Source organism: Physella acuta, unplaced genomic scaffold, assembly GCF_028476545.2.
Source record: "Physella acuta isolate Inbredline_101_S28 unplaced genomic scaffold, ASM2847654v3 ptg001941l, whole genome shotgun sequence".
Taxonomy (NCBI): Eukaryota; Metazoa; Mollusca; class Gastropoda; family Physidae; genus Physella; species Physella acuta.
This window is the reverse complement of record NW_026733446.1, coordinates 92,501-107,133: the sequence shown is the minus strand read 5'-3', so window position 1 is coordinate 107,133 and position 14,633 is coordinate 92,501. Positions and strand designations below refer to the sequence as shown.

Sequence of the window (14,633 nt, the reverse complement as noted above, 5' to 3'; positions counted from 1 at the left end):
TTTTGTTCGGCCAGGTAGGAATGTAAAGTATGAGAAGCTTCTGGCAAAATTTCATACCCCCCCCCCCCCGACTCGCCTGCTGTACATGGGTCACGTTAGGTCGTCACGCTGGTGATTGATCATGAACAAAAAAATGGCAATCACCTGGGGGATATTGGTTATTGAGCAAATTCCGATCTGCTTGTCATCAATGGTCATTCTGCAGCACTCTGTGATCAAATATATTTGGTTGTCTTAAACATACTGCGCTATTGTATGTATGTATATATATATATATATATATATGTATATATATATATATATATATATATATATATATATATATATATATATATATATATATATATATACTAAGTATCGTTTTCTGATATTTATTTTCATTTTTTTTATAACCTGAGACGTTCGTATTAAATAAGTTGTTTCTTTGTATATGTGCTTTGTATCGATGTCTACCGTTTCAGTAAACATTTAACGATTTGAAGGGGAGAGTTTATGTATTAAGTAAAATATAGGCCTACATCAGCACCTATGATATGTTTGATTTACGTCACATAATACAGTATGTATAATAGGTGAACTCCATCCCCCCCTCCCCCAATTAGCATTCCATCGACCTTGCATCTAGAATGCTATCTATTCAAACATGTTTTGACGTGTGGCCTACCATTAGCTTATCACAAACGTTGGAAAAACAACAAACTAAATAGGAGAGGGGATTGGGAGGGGGGATTAGAACACTACTTTAATAACACTGCGCCCTCTTCCCCCACCCCCTCCTCATGTGCATGTTACAGCGATGGCAATGCGCTATTAGGTTTTGTTTTTAGAGATAAAAAAAAAACGTCACAGTATTATATCAGGTTATCGTAGTTAGATTTCTGGTTGGGGATCAGGCATAGGTCCGAGATTGCCTGAGGATAAGGGCAAAGGGTAAGGCTTGAATTAGTCTTAGGATTGTAGTAAGGTTTGATGAAACATGATATACGCAAGAAGTAAAAGCATCGAATGGACAATGCAGAAGAAGATATCTAATTAATAAATAATTAATAATTATATTTATAGTGGATGGGATGGTGAAGGGGGGAGGGGGGAGAGATTGGATTTCAAGTCGCGTTTATGTAACATAACCCCCCCCCCCCCAACACACACACACACCGCTTCCACTACCCCTTAAGCCCCCCCCCCCCCCAAAATAGATTCTAAATTAGATTATCTCTACCTCACGGCATGCTCGCTAGTTTAATAACCTAACATTCTTTAAACAACACAAAAGTTCGATCACTCCTAACGAAGAACGGCGTAGAGGGAAAATTTACTGTTTTATTATTGACGGGAGTTACCTGCCCCTAGACGACAGACGTCACTCGCAAAAACCACGTGGTACGCAACAATAATAACCATCACCGAACAACTACCTTGACCCTGTTTTAATTTTGTCTGACAACAATAGCCTATAGACGAACATATATATGACTGATCGCCGAATATTTTTTTTTTCCAAATTTTGTACGCCCTATATTACCACTGGGGTCGTCAATAAATTGACGGGTTGAGGGTTCAGATTTTGGGACTTTTGTAACGTTGTGTGACGAGGGTATATCGTAATTTATTTCCGTAAATTAATTCCCACAATCCCCGCCACGTTATCCACTATCCCCTTCATTAACCTACGTTAATTACTCCCCTAGGTAATTATTCCATGCCTTCGTTAAAATACATGTTATATCTCTTTCTGTGCCTATCCATCTCCATATCCAACTCCCTATCCATAACTGTGTTAATATGTTTAACCTTATCCTTAACCCTAACCCCAACAATAACACTAACACTAACACTAACACTAACACCAACACCAACACCAACACTAACACCAACACTAACACTAACACTAACACCAACACCAACACTAACACTAACACTAACACTAACACCAACACCAACACCAACACCAACACCAACACCAACACCAACACCAACACCAACACTAACACCAACACCACAAACAACACCAACACCAACACCATCACCACTTATCCATAACCAGTATTTCTTCCAGACTTTTTTCTCCGGGGGTTAGTTTGAATTTTTTTTTTGGGAGGGGGGGGGGGGCGAACTGAAATTTCCGGGTGGGTGGGGGCGAACACTGTTAAAAAGTTATATATCTTATATATACATTTTATTTTGTTGGGGGGGGGGGAGTAAACTGTCTCCTTGATGCCTGGAAGAAAACACTGTCCATAACCTACTGCACACCTTATTTTTAAAAGGTGACATGAATAAGGATTTGTGTCTACGTAAGCAGTGAAACCATAACTAAAACTGCCATAATGTCTTATCCATCTCCACCAATCAGCTGTATCTAACGCTATCTTTGATTATGCACCCCCCCCCCCCTCCCTCCACACTCACAATCATACTAACCATTCACTTACTTTTTAAAAATATATAAAGTCACGTGGTTCAGATGAAGTAGAGTTCGCCTTAGTTTTTTTCCCATTACCTGAGTCAGGTACCAATCAGAGCAGGGTGAGCTTGAAGGTATCTTACGGATTGCATTTCGGGATCCGAACTCGAGACTATTGGGTTAGTAATCGTACGCCCTACCACCCGACCACTTGACCTACCCTACTAACCCAAAATGAACCGTCTGTTTTCATTACATGTATATCTAAAAACCATACCAAATTAAAATGTAATTTGTATCACAAATAATTAAGCGAGATTATTAATTGCCCACATGCATGTCACGCATAACAGGTAGCAGGGGAAATATGCAGGTAAAAATGAATAGATTCATTAATGAACCAGCTTAGTTCTGTAGATCTGATTCAATATGTCTTCATTCAATATGTTGCTAACTGCTCAAATATGTATCTTTTTTGTGGAGTTGGGGTAAGGGATGGGGGGGGGGGGGGGGGGAAGGATCTGCGGGTGGAGGATAACTTCGGCAAGACTAATTGGTTTTTTTTAAAATTATAATTATTTTTCTTAATTCCTGCTTGTGAGTAGTCCCGTAAAGGGATTCAGTAAAAAAAAAAAACATTACTATTCAATTAAACTCTATATAAAGAGGTTGGGGGGGGGGGGGGGGGCTGAAAGACACAGCAAAGCACGGGTCACGGTGACCCTCAACGGTTTAACCTATCAGAGTAATAAGACGAAGCGTGTACAAATACATCATAGTAGTAAACTAGGGTCACTGGGTCACCTATCAAATTAGGTCAGAGGAAGTGAACGCGACGATTACGAAAGCCGGTGTTTATAAATATTTTTTTTGTATGTGTGTTACGGTAATAAAACACGTTGATATGTATGGAGCAAGGTTGGGGATGTTTCTCGATTAATCGATTAATTTAGTATTCAGGGGGTGTGGTGGGGAGGGGGTACAGGGAGTTTGGATTCTAGACATACAGGCTGAGGTTAGACATAAATTATAATAGGGGGTCATCCATTTATGACGTCCACAATTTTTGTGGATTTTGGACCCTCCCCCCCCCCCCCCCCCCCCCCCCCCCCCGTCCACAAAAAACCATTTTTTTTCTTATAAAAGTCCATTTGCGTCCACAAAAGTGAGTTTTTTTCGGACCCCCCCCCCCCCCCCTCACCCCACCCGAGTGTGGACGTCATAAATGGATGACCCCTATATGTATATATATATATTATATATATATATATATATATATATATATATATATATATATATATATATATAAATATATATCTATATATCTATATATCTATATATATATATATATATATATATATATATATATATATATATATATAATATATATATATCGATAAAATTCACCGCAGTAAACGATCGATGAATTTCTAGCCCCGAGTCAAGCAAAATTAAAGTTTTAAGTTGTCTTTTGTGTAGTTTATTGGTAAAATCAAGGACGCTGTGGTCGGGTAGTGGGGCGCTCGACTGCTAACACGAAAGTCTCAAGTCGGATCACTGTCCGGAGTTGAGTCTGCATGAGGTCCTGGAGTCCACACAGCTCTGAATCGGTGTCGAGTCGGTAAACCTCATGGTTGCTAATCCGAAAAGTCTCGAGTTCGAACCCCCCGGTCAGATGAGGCTCGTTAGCTGGGGGACAGCAACTCTTCTAGGAGAGACAACTCCAAAATCAAACAACTGCTGCCTTGTGGTTTGTTCTTGGTTGGACAAAGGCTATGGAAGCAAATCCAGAAATCGGAGTCAAACGGCCTATATGGTGCATAACAAGTTGACACGTATCCTTAATTGTGTTGTAGGGAATATCTTCCAACACTCAAAATTAAGAACGAAGAAGAAGAAAGAAGGTACCCGACTAACGTTAGGGGGGAAAGTAGGAGGCAGGGCATAAAAAATCCATTTATTGTATTCAACAAAATGTTACATTTTTAAACAGTTTATCGACTACTTATTTTCTACACTGTACGCCTATAAGGAGAAAACACGATCGTTATAATACTGTGCTGACTTTTTTCTATGAACTGATGTTTCAGTTTCACTTTCCTATAGGCATGCATTGGTGTATCACTGATGGAGCATTTTAATACACAGAAAAAAAAAAACAACTTGACTGACAGACATACTACGCGGTAAGTTGTATTAGTTTTGTTTGTTTGACACGAAGTACTTTAATTATATTTTGTCTGTTTGTAAGTAAAGAAAGTAATGTTCCTCTTTAGACCTAGCGATGTATTGGAAAGATGAAGTAGAGTTCATGTTTCTTGACTTCAGAAAAAGTAAGGATGGTGTGGTCAGCACTATGCCCAGTCGCCTTTACTTTCCCCCCAACGTAAGCCAGGCACCCGTCAAAGCTGGGTGGACTCAGGGACAATCAGAAGTCAGAACCGAGATCCGAACTCGAGACCTTCAGGCCAGCAGCAAAACGATCTACTAATCGACCTGGCCATCCATCTGTCTGTCTGTTCGTACATCTGTTCTTCCGATTAGTAGTCTGAAACTTCATTGCTGTCTGTCTGTCGATCTTCTCACTCATCTGTCCACTAAATACATAAAACAGATTAACACAAATACATCCACACACCCAGTATATATATAAAACACACCAAATACACACACGTATACACACAGACATACAAACAACACACAATCATACACATAAACATACAAGCACAGACCCCCACGCACACAAAAATCACATAAACACACATACAAGAAGTTACACACGGACCCAAGAATTTAGCTAAAGCAATGAACTAAAATCAACAGCGCATGTCCATTCGATGCTTGCATTACGCAGCCGGCACGTAAGGTCTATAGGAAACTTTCTTATTCGACCGCACTAGACTGGTCACAGGCAAGCACAGGTTGGGATTGACACACACCCTTTATTGATGCGTACAGTTTAGCTGATATTTTTAGTTGCTTAAATCTGTGTTCAAATTTTGGGCTAGAATCTGTTAAATGACGTTCACGATTCCACACAGGGTTGGTCTTACCGGAGTCCACTCAGCTCTATCGGGTACCTAACCTTATGGTGTATATAATCTGTTAAATGACGTTCACGATTCCACACAGGGTTGGTCTTAACGGAGGACCACCCAGCTGTGTTGAGTACCTGACCGTATGACTTTCCCCGAGCTCACTCAGCTGTGTCGAGTGCCTGACCGTATGACTTCCCCGAGCTCACTCAGCTGTGTCGAGTACCTAACCATATGGTGTCCCTAAGTCCAACTATCTCTGACGAGTGCCTAACCATAAAACGTACCTGAGCTCACTCAGCAATATCGAGTACCTGACCGTATGGCGTCCACGAGCCCAATCAGCTCTGACGAGTACCTGACCGTACGATGTCCCTACCGGGTAGCTGATTATAGGACCTGACGGATTGTGAAGACTGTCCTGCTTTGTTTTTAAACCCCGGCATGTTTTGCGATGGAAAGAAACAGTCTAACCGCTATACCTATTCGGAGAGCTCATCGATAGGGACACGCGGACACAAGGACCCAGTCCTAGTCACTGTTACATTATATCTTGTTAGTTATTGTAACATTTCTCTTGTGTTATATATATATATATATATATATATATATATATATATATATATATATATATATATATATATATATATGTATAATATATATATATATATATATATATATATATATATATATATATATATATATATATATATATATATATATGTATAATATAAGCGGGCTGGTAGTGTGTCATCGCCAGAGATTTTGGAACCATAAAAGTAAGCACATCACGTGTCGTGCTGTTCACTTGCATCGCAGTGTCTTATTTTTATGTATTAGAGTAGGGTTTGTTTGTATAACGGCTTAAATTAATTTTATAGTTGCCCCTGTTTTTACTCTTTCGCATAACGTAAAGAAAATATTAAATACCCGCATTTTGCTTAAACATATTAAACGGATTAACGTCAAATATCATTTTTGTTTAGATTCCTTGAAAAAGTGGATACATTTTAATTGTGTTGTGTTTGTGTTGTGTTTAGTTTAGTATAGTTTAGTTTAGTTTTGTTCTGTTCCCAAGTTGGTACATTTAAAAAAGATTTACCGTGGCGGAGCACGGGTATGCAGCTATTTATATATATGTATATATATATATATATATATATATATATATATATATATATATATATATAATATATATATATATATATATATATATATATATATACGCCCCTTACACATTAGTTCGGTTTACTTTCCATTATATATAAATATATATAATAACACTACTATTTTCATAACCGTTAAAAAAAAGCGTGGGTCGCTTCTTAAAACATAGTAAAATTTTCCAATACATACTATAGTGAAGCACGCTTTTCTTTACAGTAATCTAAATCAGGGGTCTCCAAACTTTTCAGTCCGAGGGCCGGATTAACTATCAAATTACAGTTCGGGGGGGGGGGGGGGGGGGGGGGGGGGCAGTTTCTTCCAGGCAGAGCCGGCGCTAGGAATACGCGAGGCCTAGGGCCAACCATCCGCGCGGGGCCTGCTTTTTTCCATTATATATATATTATATATATATATATATATATATATATATATATATATATATATATATATATATATATATATATATATATATATATATATATATATATATGCGTGTGTGTGTGTGTGTGTGTGTGTGTATAGTCCTATATAAAATGCATACACACATAATAACACATAAATGTTTTGGAGTCTATAAGACTTTAATAACAGATGTTTATCTCTCCCACGTTTTAACCCAATGTTCTTAGTGGGTTTTTTTCTTGCTAAGATATTTAATAACAGATAAGTAATTCATACCAAATCACTTAAGAAAATTCAATCACGTGCCCAATAATTAGGAAAATAAAGTTGTTTAAATTGTTTGTTGATGACTAATTGTTAATATAAAAAGCATGGGCGTAGCGAGGGATGGGGTGCGGACCGCACCGGGTGACACCAAGGCAAAAAAATAGCAAAACATATACAAAAAATGATAGTTTCACTTTAAAAAGTGGTTAATTAGAGTGTTAAATAGTCTTTAAAGAGCAAATGTGATAAATTCCGACAAGGGTGGAGAGGGGGGGGGGGGGGGGGGGGCGGTGACACCATGACGTAAACCTGCTAATGATAGAAAAAACATGCTACATCAACACTTTAAACTTTCTTCGAAAAAATAATAATAAATCACTCTGTCTAATGCCCCTTGATATAGATCCTAAGGGCCTCCCCCCCTCCCCCCCTCATCGCCCTCTTCCCACCCCTCTGCACGCAACTGGATGTTAATTTTGTTATACCAAGACAAGTAGGCCTGCCGCCTACATATACGACATCTACAACAAGAAAGTCAGGACTAGCGTTCATCAGGTCACTAACTGTCTACTACAGGCATCCCTCTGCTCACTAAAACGACGTCTTCATCGGTCCGCATAATATAGAGTATCTTTTTACCTGTTTCACAAATTTACATCCCATGTCAGGTCGTGGGCTAATTCTCGACTGCCATCTCCAGTCAGCTCAGGTCAAATGCGAGGCGACCGTACCCTACACAAAGGGGAGGTGTCCGTGTGACACTGTTTTTGTATCGAATTACGGCCTTTCCCAGTTCATGTGGGTGATAACTCACCAACATCAACCGTGGCCTCAGTTATAACAATCAACAACTTTGGCATTCCACCATTTAATTTTTCCCCATTGAATTCAGCAACAATTTATTTAAGTTTACAAACTAATTCAGATAACAATGGCAGTGCTGAAGCGCGGGGCCCCTTCAGGCGCGGGGCCTAGGGCGGCCGCCCCGTTCGCCACCCCCTAACGCCGGCTCTGCTTCCAGGCATGTCTTTGATTTTTCTGGGCAAAGTCCCTCAGCCATCATAACCAACAAACAATTTTTCCTTGGACAAAAAGATCTCCGCGGGCCGGATGAGAGGACTTCGCGGGCCGCATCCGGCCCGCGGGCCGTAGTTTGGAGACCCCTGATCTAAATAGTACTATTTTATTATATATTTAACGAAAAAAAAATCCACTTTTTAGTGCATTATTACATAAAAGCTTGTTATTAAAACAATTATTAACAATTTTTTTTTCTAAAGTAGATATCTGCAGAACAGTCTATCGACTTAACTTATTGGGACACAGTTCTCTACACTTTCTTTAGAGAAAAAATGGCTTCAGGTTCAATGCAAGGGATCAAAACTGGTCACCTTACTCTAGACCACCTCAAGTCAAAGATCAATAAACATTATGGTAGTCTGTGGAAAAATCTCAGGGTATTCGAGCTGCTCAACGGCAAACACACATTTATTGACATCATTGAAAGTAAGTGTAGTGGGTATGTATTAGAGGCGTAGCGACTCCTATCGGCGCCCGGGGACAAACTTTCAATTAGGCTCCCCCCCGCCCCTCCCCCACCACCCATATATTTTTTAATATATTTATAATTCAAAACTGCAGCTAAAATGAGCTTTTAATTTTTTTTTTTCAATCCATTTTGGCGCCCCTAAGGTCGGCGCTAGGAGACATATGTACCCCCCCCCCCGTCGCTACGCCTCTGGAATGTATTAGAAGTGCAAAATAACTATAAAATGAGATTATACTAAATGTCTTTAATCATGGGAGGAGGTGGCCTAGCGGTAGACTACTCACCCGATGCATGACAAGAGTAGGATTGGATGTTAAAAAAAGTATATAGTATTTTTTTTCTCTTAGCATCTCGACTAACAGAAATAGCAAATAAAGAGAAAGATTACAAGGAGGAAGCAGCTAGGATGTTTCTGGAAGCATTTCTGGATTCAACGAATGAAAACAAAGCGGATGTTTTAATTTCTGCACTAAGAGAGCCAGGTACTGAACATAAAGAGGCATTAATACTTTTAATGGCATAGGTGTAAATACATGTATTAGAGTCGTTGTTTAATACTTATAATAGCATAGGTGTAAATACATGTATTAGAGTCGTTGTTTAATACTTATAATAGCATAGGTGTAAATACATGTATTAGAGTCGTTGTTAAATACTTGTAATAGCTGTAACTACAAATCATAGCATATTTGCAAGTACATTTTTTAAACATAATTATAATTACGTGTGCTGTAATACCTTGCTTTACGGCGTTTTACTTTCAGCGTTTTTTCCCAAATTTAAGTTTATTTCAGATAATTTTGAATTTTTTTTTTTTTTTACATAAAACGCGAGATTATTGCTAAAAAAAGGACCCCTACAAATAAAAAAAAAAATTCGACAAAATAATAATTTTTTTTAAGAGTTAAAAATCTCTGTAGCTGGGGACACTTGCTCTCCTAGGGTGGACAACTGCCTTGTAGTTTGTTCTTTGTTGGACAAAGGCTATTGTAGCAAATCGAAAAGAAAAGCAGGCTGAAATCGGAGTCAATGGCCCCAATGGCGCATAACAAGTTGACTGTTGACACTTATAATAAATTGCGTTGGAGGGAATCCCTCTGCCCAATTGCGAGGTCTAAAGAGGATTCTTTACTTTACCTATATAAAATTAAATAGATAATTAACAAATATCCTTTAAAATAAATCCGATTATTAATATGCAATGGGAAGTAACCTCTTCCGAAACGACTTCATGATTTTCGTCCAAATAATTATTAAATGTATGGTAAATATTATTGTGGCGTCCTGACATGGTATACCAAATATCATCACTATCGGTCTAGTATTTTACAAATTATGGCATGTGTACACAAATATTCAACGTTCCTCACTAGGTTAAAATGTCAGTTGCACCTCTTTTATAACATGCAATTATGGAATCCTATTTTCGTAGTATTAGAGCGATGCATCTTATTTGAAAGACACAAAATTAAGAAGCCATCTAGAAAAGAATCAAATAATTGTTTTAAATTTTCAAATATTTTCAACAAAATGAGGTCAACGTTTTATTTTAATCAAATATTTGAAAATGTAAAGCAATGAAAATACGAAAATTCGTGCCTAATTAAATAGAAGAAAAAAAAAGTGCCGGAATACAGAGTTTCTTCCAGGCTTCTCTTCGAGGGAGGGGGAGATGGATTTTTATATAGTAAAATATATACTTTTAACAGTGTCCCCCCCTCTTCCCCCCCCCCCCCGGGAATTTCAAGTGCCCTCCCCCCGCCCCCCCCCCCCCACCTCCGGGAAAAAAAATCTGGAAGAAACACTGAATACAAATATTACAAAACAATATTAAAATTCGTGTTTTTACTTAGAAAAAAATTAATTATCCAATTTCATGTGTACAAATTCGACCATCAACAAAGTTACTGAGAACTAAACTTTTCTAGGCCACGAACTCGCACTGTCGATCTTAACCGACGACGACTTTGACGCAAGCGCGCTTGAGCAGGAGCAAGAGTATTTTGACAGGAAGCGTTGCATGTTACTGGAGCAGGTAGACTGTGATGAGGTATTGGTGGCCAAATGCGTTGAGCAAGATTTATTGACCGATCCAGAAAAAGAAGAGGTACGTCTTCTGATTTATATCAACATGTAGTGCATACACGTTCAAATATATATATATATATATATATATATATATATATATATATATATATATATATATATATATATATATATATATATATATATATATATATATGTGTGTGTGTGTGTGTGTGTTTGTGTGTGTGTGTGTGTGTGTAGAGATGTATGTGGTGGTAGTAGTATCTGCACTAGTTGGTTTGGAAATATGTGCGCCTATATTTTAAATTTAAACATATGAACATGTCCGGGCACTTGTGTACGTGTGTGTTTATGTATGTGTGTATGCATATGGCATTTAAGTCATCTTTATGTTCCAGTGTATGGGTGAATGCATGTAATATGCTAGACACTTAAGTCAATGTTGAAACGTGTTAACTAAAATGACATGTGTTTAAAAAAGACTTGTATGATAGTGTCGATGTGTTTAAAAATGACTTGTGTGATAGTGTAGATGTGTTAAACGACTTGTATGATAGTGGCGATGTGTTAAACGACTTGTGTGATAGTGGCGATGTGTTAAACGACTCGTGTGATAGTGGCGTTGTGTTACTTGTGTGATAGTGGCGATGTGTTACTTGTGTGATAGTGGCGTTGTGTTACTTGTGTGATAGTGGCGATGTGTTACTTGTGTGATTATGGCGTTGTGTTACTTGTGTGATAGTGGCGATGTGTTAAACGACTTGTGTGATAGTGGCGATGTGTTTCTTGTGTGATAGTGGCGATGTGTTAAACGACTTGTGTGATAGTGGCGATGTGTTACTTGTGTGATAGTGGCGTTGTGTTACTTGTGTGATAGTGGCGATGTGTTAAATGACTTGTGTGAATGGTCAACTTGTCCAGATCCTAGCCATGAAGGACAACAAAGGGTCGAGTCGTGGAATGAGGACCCTCATCGACGCAGTCAGGAAGGCCAAGGACGGAGGCAACATTTTCCTCAAAGTCCTATGGGACATGGACTACATTGAGTTAGTCAGGGAACTAAACGAATCCTTCTATCTAGGTAAATGCCTTTTTATTTCTAGTCACGTTTGGTAAATATGTGCGGTTATTTTGAAGATAATTCTACACTGTTGTATTTTTTGTGAAACAAATATTTGGCTCGTTTTAAACACGTACACGACAAAAGGCTCACTATAATGTAACAGAATTTCACAAAGTTTTGTACGAATTACATATACTTTCACATTATTTTCACAGAATTTCGTTTACTGTCACATACTTTTCAGTTTCGAACAAATTTCATATAGTTTCCCATAATTTTCACAAAGCTTCGAAACAAATTTCATAGTTTCCCCTAATTTTCACAAAGTTTCGAAACAAATTTCATAGTTTCCCATAATTTTCACAAAGTTTCGTACAAATTTCATGTACTTTCATATAATTTTCACAAAGTTTCGTATCATTTCAGTTTTATTTTTTTATATAAATAGCACATACGTCCATTAACTTCACTTATTATTTTAAAGTTTTAATCCTACTATCAGCACCTTTAGCTCGAGCATAATTTTGTATTTCAGCCAATAACGGGCCGGTTGCTTCCAGAACACGCTCTAAAACCAAGTCCACCCCAGCCCTGCCTTCAGTCAATGTACAGGACCAACAGTTGGCTGTGCGGGAAAACCCTCAGACGCCCCAGATACATAGCGGTATGGTTAACGTGAATTTACAGTTGAACCTTGGAAGTTTCAACCGCGTAGAGAACGCGGACGGAAGGTCTGAGCTCATGAGTCCACAGATAGGACTCCCTGTGTGTCTGCCGTTAGCGGGTATGGTTAATAACGCGAGTGGCGTGGGTTCAAATCTTCCTGGAGAGAGTCCGGTTGTTAATTCATTTGAAAGGGGCGTTAACTCCTCTGTAAGAAAAGAGGATGATCCACCTGAAGGAAGAAGAACTGATTCGTCAACAGGGTGTGGGGCGCAGTCTTCAAGAGATGCATTAGGGGCGACACCGCGTAGGTGCAGGAATTGTCAGAAGACATTCATAAGCGATGACAAGCTGAAGGCTCACCAAGAGAAATGTGGACCGTCTAATGCGGCACAAATATTGGAGGAGGCTCTTAGATCAGTGAGTATATCAGGGGGTAAAGGGGCTGGCCAGTTAGTCCGTCAAGGTAGCTCATCAAGAGATAATCAGGCTAGCTCATCAAGAGAAAGTCAAGATAGTACATCAGGAAGAAGACAAGCTAGTGCATCTGGTAGTAGTCAGGCTAGCTCATCAAGAGAAAATCAGGTTAGCTCATCAAGAGAAAATCAGGCTAGCTCATCAAGAGAAAATCAAGTTAATACATCTGGAAGTAGACTGGCAAGTACATCGGGCAGTAGACAGACTAACCTACCAAGGACAAATCAGGCTAGTGCATCAGGCAGTAGTCAGGCTAGTGCATCAGGCAGTAGTCAGGCTAGTATGTCAGGCGGAAGTCAGGCTAGTGCATCAGGCAATAGTCAGGCTAGTGCATCAGGACAGGCACCAGCAGTCCGTCGGTGTGGGAAGTGCGGCAAAACATTTAGATCAGACAGGTATGAAACCCACGTGACCCAGTGCAGAGGTGCGCAATAGAGTGCTTTATCTGGAACTTTATCTCTCCCAATATTACCATTAAATTATATAATTGATGTATCATTCGTAAATTTAAAATGTATTTTCTTTTATTTAGAAATTGATTATATTTTATATATTTAGATATGATAATAGAATATCATATTTTTCATTATTGTGAAATACATTTAATTAGATATGGCATTACTTTTTTGGAAATGTTTATAGGCCCCTATAATAAATTATATTTTTATATTTAAATCGCGTTTTAAACTTTATTTTTCATGTTTAATTTTCTATGTATTAGATTATCTATTTATATTTCCATGTATTAGATTTTGTCTATCTATATTTCCATGTATTAGATTTTGTCTATTTATATTCCCATGTATTAGATTGCCTATTTATATTCCCATGTATTAGATTGCCTATTTATATTTTCATGTATTAGAATGACTATTTTTGTTTTCATTTGTCTATTAGGACAGTCTTTAAATGTCCAGTGAGTGGGTTTTTATTATTAAACTGTGAACAAAAGTTAACGTTTTGACTTCTTTTATTTTGATGGTACCAAAATCCCTGTTAACAATATAAACAAACACAAAAAAAAACCTCTCCATTCTGTGCGGTTGAGTAAGTAGGACAACAGGAAGTTGGGGGTCGCCATGTTTGATTTATAAATAACATGCGTGACGGCGCTGGGGGGTGGCCCGGGGAGTTAAACAATCACGTGTCACGTTACGATCACGCCCGGTCAGCTGATTATCTGCGCATGCTCCGCGTGATGTTTACTCACAGCTTACACTCGTGTAGCTTGAAGCTTAATGGAAGCTTAACGTAAGTTTGTTGTCAGCTTCCGTGCCATTGAAAGTAAGGTTGGGGTGGATTAATGAAGTGAACGATGGCAAATGGTGCATTGAGCCACTGAGGCGTGGTTTACATTTTTAGGTGAGAGTTAAATGAGACGTTGTTGGCTTTGGTGTTAAGGTTGCTAGCGATCGCACTGATGCATAATAGGGCTCTAATTATAATAACGCACTGCTGGATATCATCATCAGCATCATTATCGTTATCATCATTATCGTTATCGTTATCATCATCATCATCATCGTCATCAGCATCATCAGCATCAGCATCAGCATCAGC

General features: G+C 38.5%; 1 protein-coding gene across 1 annotated transcript; it reads left to right on the top strand.

Moving 5' to 3' along the window:
* Positions 1 to 4,566: 4,566 nt before the first annotated feature.
* LOC131931310 (uncharacterized) lies at positions 4,567 to 13,918 on the top strand. Its single transcript, XM_059288055.1, has 6 exons — positions 4,567 to 4,590; positions 8,559 to 8,781; positions 9,172 to 9,306; positions 10,753 to 10,931; positions 11,792 to 11,951; positions 12,469 to 13,918. Exons 2-6 carry the CDS (start codon positions 8,628 to 8,630, stop codon positions 13,506 to 13,508), a joined length of 1,668 nt encoding a protein of 555 aa, XP_059144038.1. The 5' UTR covers positions 4,567 to 4,590; positions 8,559 to 8,627; the 3' UTR covers positions 13,509 to 13,918.
* Positions 13,919 to 14,633: the final 715 nt, after the last annotated feature.

Bases quoted from the DNA above. Each gene is read 5' to 3' on its own strand.
- LOC131931310 (XM_059288055.1), top strand. From the start codon at position 8,628: ATGGCTTCAGGTTCAATGCAAGGGATCAAAACTGGTCACCTTACTCTA. The intron at 9,307-10,752 runs GTACTGAACATA...AAACTTTTCTAG, and splicing joins TTCTGCACTAAGAGAGCCAG to GCCACGAACTCGCACTGTCG. The intron at 11,952-12,468 runs GTAAATGCCTTT...TTTGTATTTCAG, and splicing joins AAACGAATCCTTCTATCTAG to CCAATAACGGGCCGGTTGCT.